We start from the raw sequence: 23,012 nt of genomic DNA on the forward strand, positions 1-23,012 counted from the left end.
CAGGAGGAAATAACATTTCAACACAACAGAACAAGTATACACACATATTGAGAACAACAGCCAAACAGGTTAATGTAGCACCTCCAACTCCTCCAGCCTATCCTCCCAGCAGCTGCTGCCGAATACCCAGCTGGATTGGGCAGTCTGAGATAAAGACATGGGTAGGGCCTAGAGAGTCCAACCTAATGGATTCTTGTGAAGACTCCAAAAGGAAAGTGGCAACAACTACATCCAGCCCAAAAGAGCGGGAACTGCAAGTTTGCAACCAGAACATAAACAAAAGGGAAAGTGCGCCGGAGAGCCCGTGACACACTCAGAATTCATTCCATCTGTACTATGTGTGGGGAGCTCCAGAAGGTTGACTAGCTCGCCACCTCTGTCTCCGGGATGAAGAACGACCCCTCAGGGGTGGAAGCTGGGGGGGGTGTCTGCGTTCTCAGGGGTGGAGATCGGGGTCCTCGGTGGGCTAGATCTGTGTGCGGAATGGGCCTCAGGTTGAGAAGGGGCACCATATGGCTTCTTACTCGGAGGCGCCATGTTGGATGAGTAGGCTGCGGCCCACGATCGAGTCTCCAGCGGATAAAAGCTGTGGAGATCTGCCTGACGGTGCTTGACACTCCCCCCCCCAGATCTAATTTGTAACAAGGCCCCTGATTTTGTTGTAGCCCTTCACAAGGTGTTTCACAATGTTAGGGTCAGGGAAGTCCTTAGACCAGTCCTTCACATTTGAGGCCGATAGCGGGAGAATGTAGCACAGTTGCAGCCTGGGTACAGTTCCGATACAAAGTATCGGCCGGTTGTTAACAGAGTGTCTAAAAATGTAGGGGTGAAAAAAGACTGTGGGTCCCTAGAGGGACTCTTCCAAGTTTCCAATATTTGATGAGAATGTAGAAAATGTGAGAGCGGAACACAGGATTTGGTCGATAAGGTTTGAAAAGGCAGCGGGTCAAAAGAGCCATCAGTGAACAATTGTCTCCAAAATGTCAGCCCATGTTGATGCCATGTATTGAAAGCCGTATGATCCTGTACTTGAGGAAACATGGGGTTACTCAATATTGTGCAGTGGTTGGAAATATGTGGAGAAAGGTGCAACTGCTTTCTAACCTTATTTCCAAAGGAGAGCACTCCTTTGGCAATAAAGACAATTTATAGGGTAAGACCGCCTTAAGGCCCCATGGGTACACTAGAGCTTTTTCTAGGGTCATGTTAGAAAATCTAGAGTTGTCAAACAACCAATCCAGCTCGTGTCTCCATACTACACTACTACTGAATACTGTCACGCTACATTATAAAGGCGAACATTAGGAAAATTAGCATCCCCTCGCTCTTTAGGAGCCAGAGTTTTTTAATGGATATTCTCAGGCTGTCACGGTCTGCGACCTGGGCACACAAAATGACAAAAGTAGCGTGTGAAAAATGGTGTCTGTGCGTTAACAGGGACGCACTAGAGGCGCAGGTTCTAAGAAGGGCCAGGTGTTCGACAGAGCCTCTAATGGTGAGGATGATTGGCTGCTGGACACCTTCCAGGTTGCGGCCCTCTAGCATGCCCACACAGACATAAAGATTAGTGGCAGCACCGAGGTGCTGGATGCATCAGCAGACAGGGTTGAAGCATATACACAGCCACACGAGTAGGCACAGGTGCAAGGACTCACTTGAAGAAGCTGATGATCAATCCAATGCAGGACGTACAGGATCTCGCTGTGAGGAAGAGGGAATCCAGACTCACAGGAGACAAGGTAGGTGGTGGGCAACCGCAGGGATTACAGAGGCAAGAATTAACAGGAAGTCCGACTGAGTGAAAAGACACGTTGCTCGAACGGCACGGAACAAGTGAGCTGGACTTTTAATGGAGAGGTTCAGAGTGGATTGGCAGGAAGCCAAGCAGCTCAGACAGGAGGTAAAACCCGGCGCCGGATCCTCACACAGGGAAGTGTGACAGTACCCCCCCTTTTACGGGGTCTTCCCGGCCGCCGGGGCCCGGGTTTCAAGGGAAAGCGAAGGTGGAACCTTTTCACCAGGAGAGGAGCAGAAACATCAGGAGCGGGTATCCAGGATCTTTCTTCTGGACCGAAACCTTTCCAATCAATAAGATAGTGAAGTTTCCCACGGGAGACTTTAGAGTCCAAAATTTGATGAACCGCGTATTCCTGAGATGGGTTAACTGGAGGAGTTGCCAGGGAAGAAGAACGGGAAAACTTGTTCAGGACCAAAGGCTTGAGCAGTGATACATGGAAAGAATTAGGAATTTTCAGCTGAGGAGGTAAACGGAGTTTAAAACAAACCGGGTTAATTCTTGCAGAAATAACATATGGCCCGATGTAACGTGGGGCAAACTTCATAGATGGAACCTTTAGGCGGATATTTTTAGTAACCAGCCACACCTTGTCCCCAGGCTGTAGAGGTGGAGCCTTTCGTCGATGTCGATCAGCAAATCTTTTGTGCCTATCAGCAGCTTGCTGAAGTTGGTAGTGGACTTGGGACCAGACCTGATTCATATTCCTCTGCCAGGTATCCAAGGCTGGAATATCAGGAGAACTGGGCATAGGCAAAGGAATCCGTGGAAGTTTACCATAAACTATAAAGAATGGCGATTTTTGGGTGCTGGCATTATGATGATTATTGTGAGCGAATTCTGCCCAGGGCAGAAGGGCAACCCAATCATCTTGGTGGCTACAAACGCTCCGTGGAGTCTAAAAATCTCTCTAATAAAGATTGGAACTAATTCTGCTGCTGATGGGAGTGAGGAAAGTGGTACGAAGTGCCATCTTGGAAAAATCGGTCTACCACTACCCATACTATGGTACAGCCTTCGGACAGTGGGAGATCAGTGATAAAGTCCATAGCAATATGGCACCAAGGTTCTTCAAGAACAGGTAATGGTAAGAGATGCCCAGCTGGAGCCTGGTTAGGGGACTTAGTACGAGCACAGACTGGGCAAGCTTTCACAAAGTCTGCCACATCTTTGCGGAGTTCCGGCCACCAGTAGTGGCGAGAGAGGAAGACCAAGGTCCTGTGGATGCCTGGGTGACCGGAGAGTTTAGAATCATGAGCCCAGCGTAACAGCTTAGGCCTCAATTCAGCCGGCACAAAGGTCCTCCCAGGGGGAACAGCCAAGTCCTGAACAGAGGTGAGAGCAAGGACTCGAGTGGGGGGAATGATAAACTCTGGTTCATTGGACGTCTCAGAGTCCTGTGAATCAAACGAGCGGGAAAGGGCATCTGCCCTGGAGTTAGATGTCCCAGGTGTAAAGGTAATGATGAAGTCAAATCGGAAGAAAAACAACATGCACCAGCGGGCTTGTCTGGGATTCAAGCGGCGGGCAGACTGGAAGTACTGTACTGTAAGTTCTTATGGTCCGTGAAGATGGTGATCTGATGAGGAGATCCTTCCAAAAGGTACCGCCACTCCTCCAGAGCTAGTTTAACAGCTTGAAGCTCACGATCTCCAATGGAGTAATTCCTCTCAGCTGGAGAGAACTTCCTTGAGAAGAAGGCACAAGGATGTTTAGGGCCATTAGGCGATTGATAAAGAATAGCCCACTGTGAAGGCCCTCTCCAGCAGCTCCCTATCAGCGTTTGACAGCCGTGGCATGTCCACCGAATCGAGAAGTATGTCTAATTGACGTACATCATACTGAGGTATCCGCTGGTAAAGAGCCTCGTAGTAGACAACAAATTCCCGGAGAACATCAGCCAGATCAGATTTTAGTGAGCCATCTAGCCCCCTAATACAGGGAACCACTGTCTGGTTTCTCTGCTCTGCCACCAACATTGCCATGAGCTTCCCATTCTTATCCCCTTTCTCGTACAGAGCTTCGGATTGTCTGGTGAGAATAGCTCGGGTCACCGACTCATGGTGAAGTAGCAGCTCCCTTCGTACCCCCAGCAAGGCCTGGAGGGTGTCCGGGGACTGTACTTCGGCATGAGCAGCCGCACATTCAACCTCTTTCTCTTGGAGCCGACCTAAGTCATGACTCGCCATTGTCTTTGCATGTTTAACTGCACATATGTATTCACCTCTGGTAACTGCCTTGAATGCATCCCAGGTCACAGCTTCAGGAGCAGTACCTTGATTGACGGACCAGAAGGTAGCCAAGTGGGGCCTTAGCGATGATTCGATCGTGTCGTTGGAAAGCCAGGCAAGGGGCATCCGCCACAAGTGCGCGGGCTGTCTACTGGATACTAAGAAGCTAATTGAAAGTGGCAAATGATCGGAGATACCTCCAGGTAGGTACTTCGAGTCCAGGACTTGGGCTAACATGGTGTCATTGGCGAATGCCAAGTCCAGTCTGGAAGAGGAGCCGGAAACATGTGAGAGATAAGAATACGCTGTGGTATCAGGATGTTTCCAGCGCCAAATCTCAGTAAGACCTGCCATCTCCGCCCAGTCTTTCAACAGAGTATTCACCGGTCTATTGGGGTTAGAGGTGTCTAAGGAGTAATCCAGTATATTATTAAAATCTCCCGCTACCAATACTCTGGAGGGGGAAAAGGGCGCCATTTTTTCCAAAATGGTGTATAGTATCATTCCCTGAATGATGGGAATGAACGGTGGAGGGATATATACATTGACAAGCGCAATAGTCTGCGAGTGATATTCGATCAGAACCACCACGTATCTACCTTCCGGATCCGTCAGCACTTGGGAAATTACACATGGAAAATTTTTATGCAACAGAATGGTAACCCCTCTTGCATAGGAGGAGTAGGTGGCATGAAAGGCTCTACCTATCCACCTCCTCTGCATGGCCAAAATCTTATTTCCTAGTAGGTGAGTTTCCTGTCAAAAAAACCACTTGCGGATTGTTAGACTGTAGGAACTTAAGCACCAGTGCCCGTTTGAATTTGGAGTTCAAACCTCTGACGTTCCATGAGATAACACGCAGATCAGCTGCCATCAGAGTGCGGGAAAGTCAATAAGTCCAGAGAGTCCCGGAGAGCGGACCGCATTAACAGCTTACCCCAGTTCTGGGGAGGGGCGCCATCGGAGCCATAGCGTACAACAGTAAACATCCCATTAACCACCCTGCTATCCCACATAACAACAGAAACTAGTGAAATAGCTTGATATCCCAAAACCTGTTAAACTAGGTAGAGTACTACTCTATACTCCCACGTAGGCCTTTTTTAAGACAAAACTCAAACAAAGTCTAGCTGAGGGTATACATTACCGTACCGCCCCTGCAGCTCCCTACAGGAGCAAGTACATCCTCAGCTGTATACCCTCTCAGTCCGTGTGACCTTCAGGCCAATGGCAGCGCCGTTAGGGCAGCGCAGCGGCGATGCAGATGGCGCCGGCACGCGTGACAGGAGCAGGGCCTGAAGTCACACCGCTCGCTCGGGGCCGGGCCGATCGCCGTCGGGTTCGCATGGACGGAGCGCCAGTCGTCACCGGAACACCCGCCAGGAGAGGGTAAGTGTAAAAACCTGATTAGGTCAGCTGGGAAGCAGGATGGCTGGACGGATGATCGGAGCTGCTGCAATGGACGTCCGTTCAGCCTCACACCCTGGCCACGCCCCCCCAGAATACTTTAAAAGCAGAGGAATGGCCTGTAATGAATACAGAAGTCTATCAAAACTGGTCATTTTCAAGAGATGTATTCTCCCAAAGAGCAATAACGGAAGGCCCCTTCATGTCTCGAGTTCACAGACTATTTTAGTAATGATGTGTGGAAAATTAAGGGTATACAAAGAAGAGGTGCTTCTGAGGTGCCACCATTAGAGAAGTGCATTGAGCCCACACTATATTCGAGGATCCATTAAGGGGTAGAATTTCACTTTTAGAATACATCATGCAGAAACCAGAGAAAGTGCTAAAGTTGTCTAAGATGGCTTGAAGCTCTGGTGTATCAACAGCAGGGCGGGAGGTAAATAATGTCATCAGCAAACAGTGAGATCCTCAACTCCTCCCGCGCCCACTAAGATACCATGTAGTGTAACTGTCTGCAGTATATACCTAATTAGAGGTTCAGATGCCAAATTAAAATTAGGGGGGACAGTGGGCAGCCCTGCCTTGTCCCCCTCTGCAAAGGTATAGAAGGGGATAGGGCCCCCTGTGTCCAAATTCTAGCGGTGGGAGAGGCATACATCTGTTTCCATAGGGAAAGCACCCGACCCTGGAGCCCAAAAAAGGACATCACTTTGAATAACCAGTCTAAGTTAACATTATCAAACACCTTTTCAGCATCTAAGATAACTATGGGGGTGGCTTGTGTCGAAGACGCCTTATTCATCTCCAGGGCCATTATTGCACGTCTGATATTAATTAAACCAACGAGCGATGTGTGAATAATAGATGGTAGAATGGTGGACAATCGATCTGCTATAATTTTTGACAAGATTTTTGCATCAACATTGATAAGTGAAATTGGCTTATAGGGGCCCAGATGCATGGGGTCCTTTCCCACTTTCGGGAGAAGTTTGACATATTCCCCTCTACCGGTCAGGAAATACGCCTCTCCATTCCACATAGAATCGTAGAGGGAACACAGGGTGTCCAGGAGGAGTCTTCAGGATCTTTCTGCAGTGAAGCCATTGGGGCTGGTGACTTGGCTCTCGCCAGGCCAGCAATAACTCGAGCAACTTTGTCAACAGATATGCCCTCGTTAAGGAGTCAAAGTTGCTCATCTATCACACCTGGGAGGGACAGTTGAGCCAGGAAGCTTTCAGCCTTAGTCAAGTCCATGTCGTCTGCACTGTATAAGGATCTATAAAATTTCTCCAAAGCTTGATTTATGGGTCCCGGCTCAAAGAGCAATTTACCAGTGGGATATTTTAACGCACAGATGTCTGTGGGGGAATGCCTACCCTTCACCAAGGAGCTTACCAGCATTGTTCCCATAGTTATGATATGCTAAATCATTGAAGGCCATCTTCATTTGTTCATATCTGTTCGCCTACAAGTCAAAGCTTCTCTTAGCCATTCCTAGTTTTGGTTATTGGGAGGAGACGGACTATATTCAGATTTTTTCTTATAGGCAGACACAAATGAAGCAATCCTACCCCTTAAATAAGCTTTATTCGCCTCCCAAAAAAGTGTTGGAGTATCAATATGTTGACCATTATATTTAGCATATTCTTTCCAGGAGGCCTGGAGAAAATTGCAGAAATCCTCATTGGAAACTAAGAATCCCGGGAAGCACCACAGGATTAAGTTTGGGATTTCCAAGGCCATTTGAAGCGGCAATGATATAGGTGTGTGGTCAGAAATAGCTATGTCATGAATTTCTGACACTTCCACCATCGGTAACATCTGGGAGGAACAGAAGAAATAATCTAGTCTGGACAAGCAGTCGTGGACCCGCGATAAATGTGTGAATTCACTTTCTAAGAGGTGTTGCAACCTCCTCATGTCATGGAAATCCATGGCAGACATCAAGTCAGACAACACAGATTTCTGGGATCCTGGCAGCGGGCTCACAATCAAAGAGGAACCGGCAGCCCGCCTCCTGCCCTCAAAGGCGTGCATTGTTGTGGAGTTGAAGTGACCCCACACCAAATGAAACGCAGTTGGTGATTGAGAAAGCCAGCGTGCCAAAATGTTGTTTAGAGGGTGAATTATGCATATAAACATTTGTGATTCACTTTTTCACCACTTGGCCAGATAATCTCCTGTGCAGGAGTATAGTCACCACTGCCCTGTGTCCCACGGAGAGAGACCCATACACCTCCCCAACCCAGAGTTTGCTCAGGTGAGAAAAATCCTCAGCCTGTAGGTGGGTTTCCTGAAGTAACGTTATATCTGCTTCCAAACGTCTAATATGTTGCAGGACCATGTTCTGTTTACTCGGGGAGCGGAGACCCTTAACATTCCAAGAGACTAATTTCAACATAGATTGTAGTTATTTTTGAAGACAAGGGTAAAGTTCCTCTTGGAGATATTTAAAATGCACTTATAATGGGTGTTTCTCCTTGATGCTTAAAAGTTTTAGCTTCATGTAGAACCAGCTGGTCCACCGAGCACTGGCCCTGATATCCAGTTTTGGGGTGGCTCATTTCCCTTTCAGGGTCCTATGAGGTTACTCTTGTGCATGCTAGTTAGCGGTGTGTGGTGCCACAAATGCACAGGCACAGCAAGGCAAGCCACTCCCCTTTGTCCTGCTTCCTCCCTTCTCCAAGCTAGTAGATGGACAGCTGCTGGAGACTATGCTGTCCTTAGTGATCTTGTACTCAAAAAAAAGTAAGGGGAAGCCGATCTGAGAGAGTTGGAGCTAGCTGTTCGTACTATGACGACTGTAATTGCTTGGGCAGAAATGTAAAGACATTTTTTTGCTGCACAAAGTATATTCGTTTGATCCATTATTGAAAAAAGTTTGAGAGTTTATTAATACTTTGAAGATCTGTAATACAGGTCAATTAGTTGCTTGGAGTGTACCTAGTTAGCCTGGATTGTGTCTTTTTTATTTGGGTTCCAATTTATAACAGGGTTGGCACAGACAACAAAATAGATTGGATTTTTGATTTAGGGGGATCAGCTAATCCGCATACTTGCAACTTTAGGAAACAGAAAAAGGGTTAAGTAATCAAAACACAGTAGAAATGTTTTTTGATCAGACAAAAGTTATTCTATATGTATATTACTTACTTCCTCTATTTTTTCAGGACTTGACAGAAGTGCTGCACCCATGCCACCCTAAAACAATACATAGTAGTTAATAGTCACAAAAAAATTTATAAATAAACAGCTTAAGCAGAAATGCAATTACAAGAAAAAATGCAAAATAAGTTCTATAGTGCAGTTACAAAAAGTGCTTAAAGTGATATTAAAGTCAAAAGGATTTTAAGCCATTTCAAATGCTACATAAATTACCAACAATGGATGCTGTGCTTAATATTTAAAAGTTTTAGTTTCCTGTAGAATCAGCTGGTCCCCTGAGCACTGGCCCTGTTTTCCTGTTATAGGGTGGCTCCTTTCCCTTACAGGGTCTATGAAGCACGTGTTTTAGTAAGCTGTATGTGTCTCTACAAACACCTTCCTGCTACTCACTCCTCCATTCTCCGTTCCCCAAGCTAGTATATGGACAGCTGCTGGAGACTGCTCTGTCCCTTGTGATCTTGTACTAGACAAGAAGTTAAGGGAAGCTGAGCTGAGAGAGTTGGAACCAATTGTTTTTAAACATGATGACTACGAAGAACTCCCCCATGCAAACTATACATACAGTATAAGAGAAAAAAAAGATCTAACATCAGGGCTACCAGCGATTAAATTAGACAAAAAAAAGGGGGCATGGCCTGACATCGGGGAAGATGGCCGCACTTTAGAGAGGCTCTAACAACGCAGTGAATCAGAGGCATTACAACCAGCGGCAGAGCACTTATCTCACCTTCCCAACGGCTTCACTGGCCCGTTAACCGTCTGCTACTATGGGGAAGAGGAAAACAAATACTGGACCCCATAAACTTACTGATTACTACAGGACAGTTGGGTCCCCCTCCAGAGAAGATAGTGCCAGATCATTATGCAGCTCTCCAGGTGGCTCTTCCTCACCGCCTTAACAAGCTGCATCGCCTGATGGACAGCCTGCTGACTACTTTAGGAAAACTACACCACACAGCAACTCCTCTTCAACTACCAGCAGCCCGTCTAAACCGAAGCATAAGAGAGCTACACCGGCTTCTTCCACGCCTCAGGTAAATCACCCTCTTAATGATACAAGAGAGGTAGTTGATCCTATTGATAATTTCCCTACTACTGATAAGCCTATTGTGGATGCAATTCTGAAAGACATGCTGGTGTCACATAGTTACATAGTATTTGAGGTTGAATAAAGACATTAGTCCATCAAGTCCAACCTATTAGGATCTCATTCTAGGAGTACCTGTACCCCTGTATATTACGGTCCCTTAAGAAATCGTCCAAAAGTTTCTTGAACAATTCCACATTCTTTGCTGAAATCACTGTCTGTGGCAGTGAGTTCCAGACCCTAACTGATCTTACTGTGAAGAACCCCCTTCGCCCCTTGTGCTGGAATTTTTTTTCCACCAATTTTAGGTGGTGGCCTCTAGTTTTTGTAAAGCCTTTGAGAAATCCAGATATACCACATCTACCGGCTTACCTCCGTCCATATCTCTACTTACCCCCTCATAAAAAGTTAGCAAGTTAGTTAGGCAGGAACGATCTTTCCTGAACCCATGCTGATTGTCATTAACTATCCCGTTTTCCTGAACAAATTCTACCAGATAATCCTTTATTATGCCCTCTAGCATTTTACAAACTACCGATGTTGGACTGACCGGCCTATAGTTCCCAGGTTGGCACCTAGCCCCCTTTTTGAATATTGGGACTACCGTATCCCTCCGCCAATCACTGTCCTTACGTAGTTCTCTACATAATGATATGGTTCCCATACTACACTAAATGAAGGGTGAGGTTAAAGAATTAGGAGAATGGATTAATCATGTTGAAGTCAAAATGGGGGAGTACGCAGGGCACATCATGAACTGGTCGATGCTTATTAAGACACAACTGCTGAGATTCAAACCATGTCTTTAAAGTTAGCAGACTTAGAAGACAGTTTCCGGAAGAACAACATTAAATTCAGGGGAATTCATGAAAATATACCACCGGCAGAGTTGTGTGACTTTGTACAGAAATTGATTAAAGATTTGCTGCCTTCTCTATCAGACTATGAGACTATAGTCGACAGAGTTCATCACCTTCCCAACTTCCTACTACTATACCCCAGGATGTGATAGCTTCCATACATTATCATGTGAAAGAGCATTTGATGTTCCTCTCCCGCTGTGTCTCTCCTTTACCGGAATCATATGCAGCCCCTTCTATGGTGATTTACCACAAGCAACCATTGCTGCTTGGAAAAAAATTACTGTGTATAACAAAAGCTTTTACGTGACCACAGGCTTCCATATAGATGGGAAACCCCACCAAAGTGCTCATCACCAAGAATGGGAAATAATTTGCTATTCCAGATGTCAGTACTGGAATGTTACTCCTGACGCAATCCTCCCAAGCACTGACATCCATGTGCTTGATGATGTAGGCTGATCCCCAGGGATCTGGATGTAGCCCATATTCTACTATCCCGACTATTGGTCAGTTGTTTGTGCTCACTCACAAACTAACTTTCAACGCCTCGTTGTCATCACTTGGCCTCTCTGATGGAGACACCTCATCCCCCCATTCAGTTTCGACATCAGCTACTTCAAAACGCTCCCGCAGTGATTAGGAATCCACCAGGCCTGGTGATCCCTGTAGCCCTGCACCCAAGATTGCCCCAAGGGTCGGCAACCCAGGATGAGCAATTACAATATCTCCTAGAAAATGTTTCTAATAGTTTTCTTCATGATCATCCTCATTAGTCTTTCTTAAATGCTCTACAACCAATATTACCATGACAACCTCAACATCTCCTTCTTGCCCGAATGGAACCGCTATACCGTTTCGTTCCTCCATGTCTGGATATCTTCTTTGACCCGCAAGTAGCCACCTCATGTTTTGATTCCGATGTTACGATTTTCCATATTGTTTTCTGTTCCTTATGATTGTGCACATTTGTATTTTGTTGTATTTAGGTACACAGGTATTTACACATAAGTGTACAAATCTTTAAATGTGTATTTTTATACACATTTTTTTTAAGTAAGGCCAGTGCCAAGCAGGGTGGACACATACATATTATTTTCCATCACTTTTTGCCCAAGATTACATTTCAATTTTTCCACTTAAAGAAAAAAAAAATAGTTACTTCACTGGTTTTTCGCTTACTGGGTTCACATTATTTTAAGCATCTCCCTATTATAAATAAATATTTTACCTTGCTGATTCTAGTAGTGAATACATAACTAAGCCCTCCCGATATTAATATGACATTTAGACCTCTATTGTGTTGTTCATGTCCCCTTATATACTTCTTTAAGAAACATTGTTTTGTTAGTTATTAAGGTTTGCTTGGGGGAGTGAGTCAATGAGACCCCAATTGTTTGGATGGTTTGGTACAATATTTGTCCCTTCTATCCAACCCTCCCCCTAGTTTATGAGGGAACTTTCCTCTCCCCTTGTTAATTTACATTACCATTTTCATATTGCTTAATTGTTCCAACCCACTGTGTCTCTCTCCCCTCTCTTTCTTCCCTTTCTCTTCTGTTGCCCTCCCTTTCTTGCTCTCTTGGTCATGGGTGGAGCAGACTTCCTTCTACCTTCCAAAGTGGATCACACCCCCTGAGATCTCTTTTTCCTTAGCATGTTTTCCCCCTCTTTATTATGCAACTGAAAATAATTAGCCTTAATGTACAAGGCCTCAACTCCCCAAACAAATGTATGCACGCATTTAGATTTTCTTAGATCTGCACAGGCTGACAGTGTGTCTCTCCAAGAGACCAACTTTTCTTCATCTGCACCTAAATATTTTAGCTCACAGTTCCCTCATATCTATATGGCAAATGGGCTCTCTAAAGGCAGAGGCGTACTCATAGGACTTTGGCACAATTATACTATGTGGAGATTCTAATCTCACCCTTTTTCCTCATAGAGATAGATCCAGAGACTCTGTTGTTACATTACATTCCTCAACAGCCTGTAGGGACCTCCTTTCCCACTATTCCCTCACTGATTGTTGGCAGGAAACTAACCCTTCAAAATTGGAATATACCCACTACTCCCACCCTCATGATGTCTTCTCTAGAATAAACCACATCTTTGTTCCCACTTCTCTAACTCCCTCAATCTTTCACTCCCATATTATACCGATTCCATGGTCCAATCACTCTGCCATATCTCTCCTCTTTCATTTCATTTCATTATTCCCAATAATATTACACCATCTTAGATGCTCAATGACTCCCTTCTCAATGACCCTATATCCCGTTCTCACATTATCTCTGCCATACAAGAATACACCCAAACTAACCAATCATCCGACACCCCTCATATCTTACTCTGGGAAGCACACAAACTGGTTCTTACCGGAAAACGTATTCAATTGGCTTCTAAATTAAAAGGAGAGGCTCAAACTCCTTAAAAAGCTGGAACTTGAATTTCTCACAGCCTCCCATTCTTTCTCAATGAACCCTTCTCCCCCTAACAAACAGAAAGTGGAACAGGCAAGCCAAGATCTTAATCTCCTATTAACCACCTATGCACAACATCAACTTCATCGCACTGCCCACAAATACTATCTCAAGGGAAACAAAGCTGACTCCCTTTTAGCAACTAAGCTCCGTAACGTAGATTCATCCTTCAAACCCTTAAAATTACGTAACAATAACAGCTCCTTTACTTGCACTCCTACTGCAATTTTGGACATTTTCCAAAAACACCTCCCTATTCTGCCCCTAACCAACCACATGCTTCTCTAATTAAAGATACACTTAAAAATCTCTCTCCCTTCTTTCTCTGGAGATCAAATTGAATTCTTAGAGAGCCCCATTTACTGAGGACGAAATTAAAAATGCTATAAAATCTCTCAGACCCCATAAAAAAACCTGGCCCTGACGGGTTCACGGCCCAGTATTATAAGGAATTTTCCAATCTCTTAACCCCATTGTTAACACAAGCCTTTACAGGCAAGAATCTCTAATGGCATCTATTTGCATGATACCTAAACCCAATACTGACCAAACCGTATGCTCTAACTTTAGACCTATATCACTTATACATGTGGACCTCTAAATAATGTTTAAAGCCTTGACCTTTTGTTTAAATGGCCTGATGGGCTCTCTTATAAATAAAGACCAAGCAGGATTTATTCCCATGCGCCAAGTGACAACTTTCCACCCATGTTCACTGTTCTTAAAACCCTACTTTTGACTTGGACAAAATACCATCTGTTTTGGCTGGGACGAATGGCAGCTGTTAAAATGACTACTTCCAAAACTCCTTTACCTCTTCTGTCTTGCCCGTACATATCCCTGTTGGTACCCTCAAGGCTTTCCAATCCCAGGTCTCCAGTTTCATATGGGCAGATAAGAGATCTTGGATCCCACTACATATTCTGATTCTTCCAAAATCTCTAGGTGGTTTTGGATTTCAGGATTTTTATAAGTATTATCTTGCTGCTCAGATCGGCCAACTCACCAAATATCATGCCACCAATGAAACCCCTCACTGGGTTGAAATTGAGGCACTACACATCCATCCTATACCTATTGATAATATCCTCTGGCTTTTACCGAAACACTGTCCCCCTATTCTGACTCAGTGATCTCTTATTCTTTACGCCAATGGGACTCCTCTAAATATTTAGCAGGACTCACCTCAACTCATCTGCCTATGCTTTCTTTCCTCTTTAACCCGGGTTTCTTACCAGCTACGGAATCACCTACAGCCTTTACAACCTGGTCTGACAAAGGCCTGACCAGGTTTTGGAAACTCCAGTCTGACAAGGGTGTTAAAACCTTTTCCTACTTAAAAGACAAAGTATCACTTGTCTAGGATATAATTTTTCAGATACTTACACATTGCGGATTTCATTTCTAAAACAGCTGCATGGGGCATGTCTGGGGTGAGATTTTCTCCCTTCGAACTAAAATGTTGTGACGACCCGCACAGTCCTGCACTAATCTCTCTTCTATACTCCTTACTTATTTTCTCGGTCTCTTCCTCCCCTCCTTCACATGTTCAGAAGTGGGAACAAGATCTTGGCCCTGTCATTAGCGAAGATGTGTTTATGGAAAACCAATTTATGCTCACGCAACACCGACATACTTGAGATCAATTATAAGGTTATCCTACAAAGATTGCCTCCTTTGCACCCCATTACTCCCCTGGTCCATTTGTATACCATCTGGCGTGATGACATATCCCAGAAAGGGGATGGTAGAGGTCTCGAAAACACATTTTTCCCCCTTTGCGTATAGTTGGTGTGTCTCTAGTCTGGTGAGTACCCATCGAACGTGTCTCCTATGGTCAGTGATGTTGTCTGAGTAGATGAGTATATCATCTAGGTATATTACCACGCAGATGTCTAGAAGATCGTGAAAAATTTAATTTATGAAACATTGGAATGTAGCAGGTGCATTACGGTGTATTCAAATAATCCGTACCTAGTACGGAAAGTGGTTTTCCACTCGTCTCCTTTTATTCTGATCAAGTTGTATGCACCCTTGAGATCAAGTTTAGTGAATATTCTTGAGGTTTGCAGTCTTTCAATGAGTTCCGGGATAAGAGGTAGTGGAGGCTGGGGGAATGGTCAGGTGATCGGATGACGAGGGGGGGCGTGTCCGGAGTCTAATGGCTGCTGAGACCGTCTGATGTGAGCAGCAGCACGCCACCCGCCCGCACGCCACTCGTTTGACTACGGCCAGCATACACCGAGATTGATCCACAGCCAGACGACTTCTGACCGAAAAATTAGCGGCGATTTTTCGGTGATTGTTCGGCGGCACCCATATGTCAAGATGAACCGAAAAAAGACAGGGAAACAGGGTGCACCGAAGGTCCCAGTGATGAGCCCTCTGCAGCGTTACATGACGGCTGAGACTACGAGTAGACTGCAGGGATCCGCGGCTCGTGCAAGTCTCTCTCCCAGACAATCCCCACATCAGAAGTCATTGGATTCTTCAGTTCCTGGACAGGAACAGGGGGGTGAGTTAGAACACTCTATTTTACTACCTATAGAAGAAATGGTGAAAACTCTACCCACCAAAAACGAACTTTCTGATATGTTTGCTCACTTGGAACAATCACTGAAATCTGATATTGAGACATTAAAAAGTGAGATGAAACAACTGTTAAACAGAGTGGAAGAAGGGGAGATAAGGCTGGACTCACACTCAGAGGCAATTAGAACCCTTCAGGCGCAGGTGTATTCCATAACTAAGGCTCAAAGGGATACCTCTTATCGCCTAGAAGATCAGGAAAACAGGGGCCGTAGGAACAATATGAGGATCTGAGGCCTGCCTGAGACCATAACTGACGCAGAGCTCATAGAGACATTAAGGAATATGTTTAATAAAGTAATGGGACAATCACCACCTACCCTAATTAAGTTTGACCTTATACACCGGGTACCCCGACCACGCAATATGGCGCCCGAGGTTCCAAGGGATGTAATATGTCGTTTCCACCATCATATAGATAAAGAGAACATAATGCGGAAACTACGGTTGCAACCACCGATGGAATTCGAGGGAACTCGGATACAGATTTTCCCAGACCTGGCCCGAGAGACTCTAGCACGCCATAGGGCAATGCGTCCACTTTTGGATATCCTTCAAACAGCGAGTATCCCCTATAGATGGGGGTTCCCGTCCTGCCTAATTGCACGTAAAAATGGGAGGACAATGGTGCTCCAAAACCCGGAAGAACTTCAACATTTTTGCGAAAGCCTATCCATCGCTGCTCCCCGATTACCGGACTGGCAAGAAGCAATAGTGGACGGGGATCCACTGCTGAACAGTGATTGGATGCTAGTGGGGAACAATACACAACAGAAAGGTCGAGTGAATGAAAAGTCTCTATCTTTAAACAGGGCCCGATGAACACAGAAATTGAGATCTGGACCCCAAGTGTGTTTAAAGATTTAGAATACTCACTAGCAAGGATAGGGACGGTGGTGATTAGAGAATATGGGCAGATAAATAGGACCTGGAATTGTGAAGGGGCCCATATAAAAGGAGCATGCCCCCGACAGGCATGTGGAGACTAAATTAGTTTTTACTGCGGGATAAGAAAGTGGTGGAAGATATAACGAGAGATCTCACTAATTACTTTAATGAAAATTCAGAGAAGGGTACATCACCGGGTATGGTCTGGGAGGCACATAAGGTCCCAATTAGAGGAGCTCTCATTTCCCATGGGGCGCGTATAAAGAGGGAAAAAAAGGGCAGGATAACAGGGTGGCCACGTTAGAAAGGAGCCATAAAAAATCCCGGACAGCCCAGCCATTAACAGAATTAATAAGAGCAAGGGCAGATCTTAAAGAGGAATTGTCTTTTAAATACCAGAGATCCCTAAATTATCTCAACCAACATTCTTATGAACTGGGGGATAAACCTGGGAAACATCTGGCTAAATTATTAAAAGCCCGACAAAACTCCAATTTTGTGGATAAAATAAAAAATAAACAAGACAACAAACAGTCCCGATTTCATTGCCTACATTCTATTTACGAGCATTGAGAAAGGAAGTCGGTCGGTATATATGGAAGCGTAATTCTGCGAGGATCTCGCATAGAGTCCTCATTAGAACCAGAAACCAGGGAGGTTTGGCTTTACCAGACTTTGGGAATTACTATCAGGCAGTAGCAATTAATAGAATGTTGGATTTGCATTATCATAGGGAAACTAAAAGGTAGGTAGAACTAGAGAACACGCTTGCTGGACAAATAGTATCAAATATTTGCTGGATCCCCCCAGATTATAGGAAATTACACGTTTCGCCACTCACTAATCATACGTTAAAAATTTGGAGTTTAATATATTCCCGGCTTATAGGACAATATAACTGCTCCTATAATGCCAGTGACAGATCACTTATATTTTTCACCAGGAATGCATAACACGAGTTTTCTTACATGGACGAATCAAGCAATTTTAAAACTTATGCACGTATGTGACGGACACAGAATTTACTCAATAGCAGAACTCCGAGCACAATGGGGGACTTATCCCTTTGACACATGGAGGCATAGACAATTATCACACTTTATATTATCACTACCAAAACCCTTACGCACACTACCTGAACTTACACCAATAGAAAAACTATTTGATTTGATTGAACCACCGCGACATGGTATTTCCCAAATATATAAGATCCTATTGAACCAGCAACCAAATCTTGCTCCGCGATATATGACGCAGTGGGAGCAGGAACTCGAAATTACTTGGACGGAACCACAAAAACAAAAAATTATACATCTTAATACTCTCTCGTCTATCAGCGCTTTGGTGACTGATACAATGTACCGTTTCCTAGCCCGATGGTACTATACACCTGAAAGAATGCATAAAATGTATCCATATAGGTCGGAACTATGCTGGAGGAATTGTGGTATGACGGGAACCTATACTCATATTTGGTGGTCCTGTCCCAAACTCCAGCCCTTTTGGTCTAAGGTAGTGGAATTGATTGAAGATATTACAACAATTGCATTACCTCTGGAACCGATGGTTTGTCTTTTCAACCTTATGGATTTACCAAGTGCAGCTTATAAAAGATCATTAGTGCGTCCCTTACTTAATGCAGCTAAAATGTTGATTCCACTATATTGGAACAAAAGTTCTATTCCGGCTATGAGAGAGTGGTTTGGAAGAATAGAATATTACCGTTTGATGGAAGAAATGACATCAATACGGAGGGATACGTATACACAATTTGAAAGTACTTGGCAACAATGGAAGGAGTTTAAACAATCCACGAGATACCTAGAGGACATAGGATGGAGGAGTGGTATAGGATAGAAACATTGGGGGCTGGGATAATACATAGGGCGGTTTTGAGGTGTGCTGGAACTAGATTATAATGAAGGAACATTATAAGGTTGTCGGAATCCCCCTTACACGGAAAATGTATGACGTGTACTTTTCCCCCCCTCCCCTTCCCCCCTCCTTTTCCCTTTTTATTTTTGGGTGTTTTTCTCCCTCTACCCTTTCCTTTTTTGTGTTGTGTAGGTTTGAGTTTATTGTATTTTGTTTGTAATGTAATTATTGATGTAAACATGCAATACATGGAATGTTAAAATGTTAAAATTTTTGTAAAAATAAAGATTAAATATTTAAAAAAGAGGTAGTGGATACCTGTTTTTTACTGTAATGTTGTTCAAGAGTCGGTAGTCAATTATTGGTCGCAGGCTTTTATCCTTGTTGCGTACAAAGAACATTCCTGCCCCAACAGATGATGTGGAAGGACGGATAAACCCCTTTTTTAGATTGCTTTCTAAATACTCTTTTAGGTGTTCTAGTTCCGGTTAATAGAGTGGGTAAATTCGGCCTGTGGGTAACTGGCTACCAGGGAGTAAGTCTATGGGACAGTCATATGCCCGATGTGGGGGTAAGGTATCTGCCATCTTTTTGCACAACACATCGGAGAAGTCAGCATAATGGCGTGGTATGGGTTGACAGCGGAGTTGCAGGATAGGGTTAACCTGGTACCATGTCTCCCTACAGTACTTGGACTCTAAACGTATCCCGTTTTGTTCCCATAGTAAGGTGGGTTGGTGTAACCGCAACCAGGGGAGCCCTAATACAATAGGAAAAATGGGGGACGGAATAACGTCAAAAGATATATACTCAGTATGGTTGCTAGGAGAGGTCACAAGTAGGGCCTGGGTCCGTTGTGATATAGGCCCTGATACCGGAGTGGTACCGTCAATAAAGCTAACGGAGACAGGGTTGGGTTTGATAAGTTTAGGTATTTTATTTGCTTTTATCACTGTAGGATGATAGGAATATGTAAATAGTTGTAGGTTTTTGACCTGAGAGAATGTAAGTGACTAGTTGGGTGTCTTACCTGTGGACTTCTTACGTACAAGAGGACAGTCATCGAGGACATGGTCTGCAGCAGCGCAGTACATACATAGGGGTTCATAGCACGCCTTTCTCATCTTCTCGGGTTGCGACAAGGGCCCTCTGATGGTTCCTATCTCCATCTGTTCTTCTTGGTGTACGGGAATGTTGGCAAGAGTTGTTCTTTGGGGTATGTAAGGTAACCCAGATGTCTTTTCCAACTTTCGCTCTCTTAGTCTACGGTCGATGGAGCGTACAATCAATGCATCTAGGGTGGAAGGCAGGTCATCACGTGCTAACTCGTCTTTTAGAGGGTCGGAGAGGCCGAGCCTGAATTGATTTCGGAGACTGACGTTGTTCCATTCAGTCTCCCGGGCCCATCTTTTAAATTCCGCAACATACTCTTTGACGGGTCTCTTCCCCTGTCTCAGGTTACATATTGCAGCTTCTGGACCGCAAAGAAATGAGTCCGCCGTTCACGAAGGGGAGGAGCCTGGTGATGGCCCGGACGTGCGCGGCCCCGCACAGCATCGCCGGACCGTGGAGGGGTGAGTCTCTCACAATTAATCTCCCTAAACTAACTCTCACAGAATAGTTAGCTCTAAATGTCCCTTTTACTGTACTTGAACTTTGAAAAGTAAATAGCTCCTTACCCACTAATAAATCTCCTGGAGAGGATGGATTCTCAGCGGAGTACTACAAATCCATTTGAGATCTTCTAGTTCACCATCTACTCTGCAGTCTCTGACTCTTTCCCTCCTGACATGCTTAGAGCTATCATAGTTGCAATACCGAATCCAGGGAAGGAATTGGCATCACCCAAGAACTTTCAGCCAATCCCGTTGATCAATACTGACATTAGAATTTATGTCAAAATTCTTGCCAATAGGTTGCTGCACCTTCTCCCGTCTATCATTCACTTGGACCAGTTGGGTTCATGATTGGGGAGGCAAGCTCCATATGCAACTAGAAGAATACTTAATCATATTAGATATTCTGAGATCGGTCAAACGCCTTCTCTTCTTCTAGCTTTGGATGCAGAGAAGGCATTCGACAGGATCCATTGGGATTACATGAGGCTGACCCTTCAGAGATTTGGATTGGGAGAGGATTTTTTTTAGCAGCAACAATGGCACTATATCATTATCCCTCAGCCTGAGATTACATATCAGGTATGCTTTCAAACCCCTTTGATATTTCAAATGGGACATGGCAGAGATGTCCACTATCCCCATCTATATGTGCTATGATAATGGAACCTCTGGCTGTGGCGATTAGAAAAGGCGCGGAAAAGGCGTTCGATAACGTGAACCTGGACTGGCTATTTTTAGTCTTGTCCAAGCTGGGGTTCGGGGGTAAGTTCCTTTCGCTGATACAGAAAATGTACTCCTCCCCCACCGCGAGGATATGGACTCAGGGAGCTCTCTCCAGACCTATTAGTTTGCACAAGAGAACCAGACAGGGCTGCCCGCTGTCCCCCTTGTTATTCAACCTAGCACTGGAACCGCTGGCAAGATACATCTTACAAACAGACACTCTGCAGGGTATACAGATCGGGAAGGAGGAGCTACGTGTCTCCCTCTTTGCCGATGACATCCTGTTGTTTACATCCCGACCGCACCAGGATCTAATGACTGTCCAGACCCTCTTTGACACCTTTCGAACTTTCTCAGGGCTCCGCATAAATTATTCCAAAAGTGAGGTATTACCCCTGGCGGCTACAGCTTCTTCGTCGTGGGACAACACCTCCTCCTTCACAGTGGCACGTCGGGACATCACCTACCTGGGCATCAAAGTAGGTAAACTACCTTCCTCTTTATATACCCTGAATTTCCCTCCTCTTATAGATAGACTAGTGCGGGAATTGGAGAACTGGCAGGGTTTGCCCCTATCGCTTTTCGGGAGGATCCATCTAGTAAAAATGACGAGCTTTGCGAGACTGCTCTACCCCTTGCAGACGATTCCCTTGCTATTAAAACACAAGGATGTACAAAAGCTTAACAAGGCTATGGTACAGTTTATATGGCGCTCTAAACGCCCAAGGGTAGCGTTGAAAAAGCTCTGGCTCCCGAGAAGCGAGGGGGGATCAAATTTTCCGAATATCAGACTGTATAATTTGGCATGCATACTACGCCATGCGGTGGACTGGCTAACGGACGCATCGAGATATTCTAATACCGATCTGGAAGCGGCCCTGGTGCAGCCATGGGACCTAAAGGGCATAGTTCATTGTAAACTATCAAAGTTGCCGGTATCACTGCGCCATCACTTAGTCATTAGAGATACGGTACTCGCATGGAGGGCGATAAGACGCCGACTGGGTCTATCGCCTTACATGTCAACATTTTGTCCATTGAGGGGGAACCCTATGTTCCCCCAGGGTAACGACTACGCAGCTTACAAATTATGGTGCAGGAACGGGTTAACTCATTGGAAACACTTGTTCCAAGTGGAAACTCACCGACCTTTATCCTTTCCAGACCTGGGTCAAAAGTATGCATTGCCTGCCTCTCATTTGCTGCATTATCTGCAAGCACATAAGACGTGGCAAATGTTTTCCAGTGACCCCAAAAAACTATTCACCTCCTCTTTTCTGGAGACCCTCATAACAGGAGGGACTTATTCTATCTCGGATCTATACCCAGGCCTGCAGCGTACTTACATCCCACAACTATCCTCATCCAACATCAAGGAATGGTTAAAAGACTTTCCAACACCGGATTTGGTGGAGAGTATTGTGGAAGGATATAATAGGATTCGCAGACTGGTGGTTAATGAAAATTGGAGGGAGACCCAGTTTAAAATTATGCACCGGGCCTATGTGGCGTACTTCCGGCCGCCCGGACCAACACCACAGCAGTTGGTATCACTGTGCCCGAAATGTGGTATGCCACGCCCAACATTAACACACTGCCTGTGGTCCTGCCCCCATGTGGTGCAATACTGGACAAGGGTGATTGTATACATCGCATCGGTCCTCCAATGGACTCCAACCTTGGACCCTATGTTGTTTCTATTCAGCATTCCTGCGGATTCTGAAGCAGTCCCAAATGGGCCGGCCCGCAGGGGAGGGGACTGGCTGCACATATGCCTGCTGGCAGCCAGACGCTGCATCATGCGATCTTGGAATACTACAGCGGTCCCGTCTATCTCAAGTGTGGTGACGGAATTAAAAATGTTGTTCCTCAGGGAAAAGTTGGATGCTGAAAATAATATCGATTCACTATCTAAAAAATTCTTCCGGAGATGGAAACAGTTTCTTGCAGTGACCTTTGACCACCAGGAACTGACCGACATAACCCTTTCAATACTCGGACTGGTATCTGAAAAACAAATTGTCGGGAACGTTGGGGCCACTGGAGGTGCTATGAAGCCCAAACTGAGGTTTCTAAATAGGATAGAGCATTGTTATAATATATACGAGTAGATTACAGTATATGGATATGGGGGCAACCAGCACGGGAATGTTGTGAAAGTTGGAAAGATGTTATTTCTGGTGCAACTGTCGAGGTAGTTTTGAGAAAACCTCGTATTATTTGTATTGAATATCTTGGTAAGTTGTGGTTTTACCCGACATGGGTTGTCCGCAATAACAGAATAAAAAAA

The 23,012-nt window shown here is 44.9% G+C and overlaps 1 protein-coding gene across 1 annotated transcript in view; it reads right to left on the bottom strand.

The window, feature by feature from the left end:
* The window catches only part of LOC108799633 (tRNA-dihydrouridine(20) synthase [NAD(P)+]-like), a 259,781-nt gene that overhangs the window by 131,450 nt on the left and 105,319 nt on the right, over positions 1-23,012 (bottom strand). Inside the window, exon 5 of the mRNA XM_018571523.1 lies at positions 8,587-8,634. Within this exon, the coding sequence (XP_018427025.1) occupies positions 8,587-8,634 (48 nt within the window). The remainder of the gene's footprint in view (positions 1-8,586; positions 8,635-23,012) is intronic.

The sequence above is a fragment of the Nanorana parkeri genome, unplaced genomic scaffold (assembly GCF_000935625.1).
Source record: "Nanorana parkeri isolate BGI_ZX_2015 unplaced genomic scaffold, ASM93562v1 scaffold1774, whole genome shotgun sequence".
Taxonomy (NCBI): Eukaryota; Metazoa; Chordata; class Amphibia; order Anura; family Dicroglossidae; genus Nanorana; species Nanorana parkeri.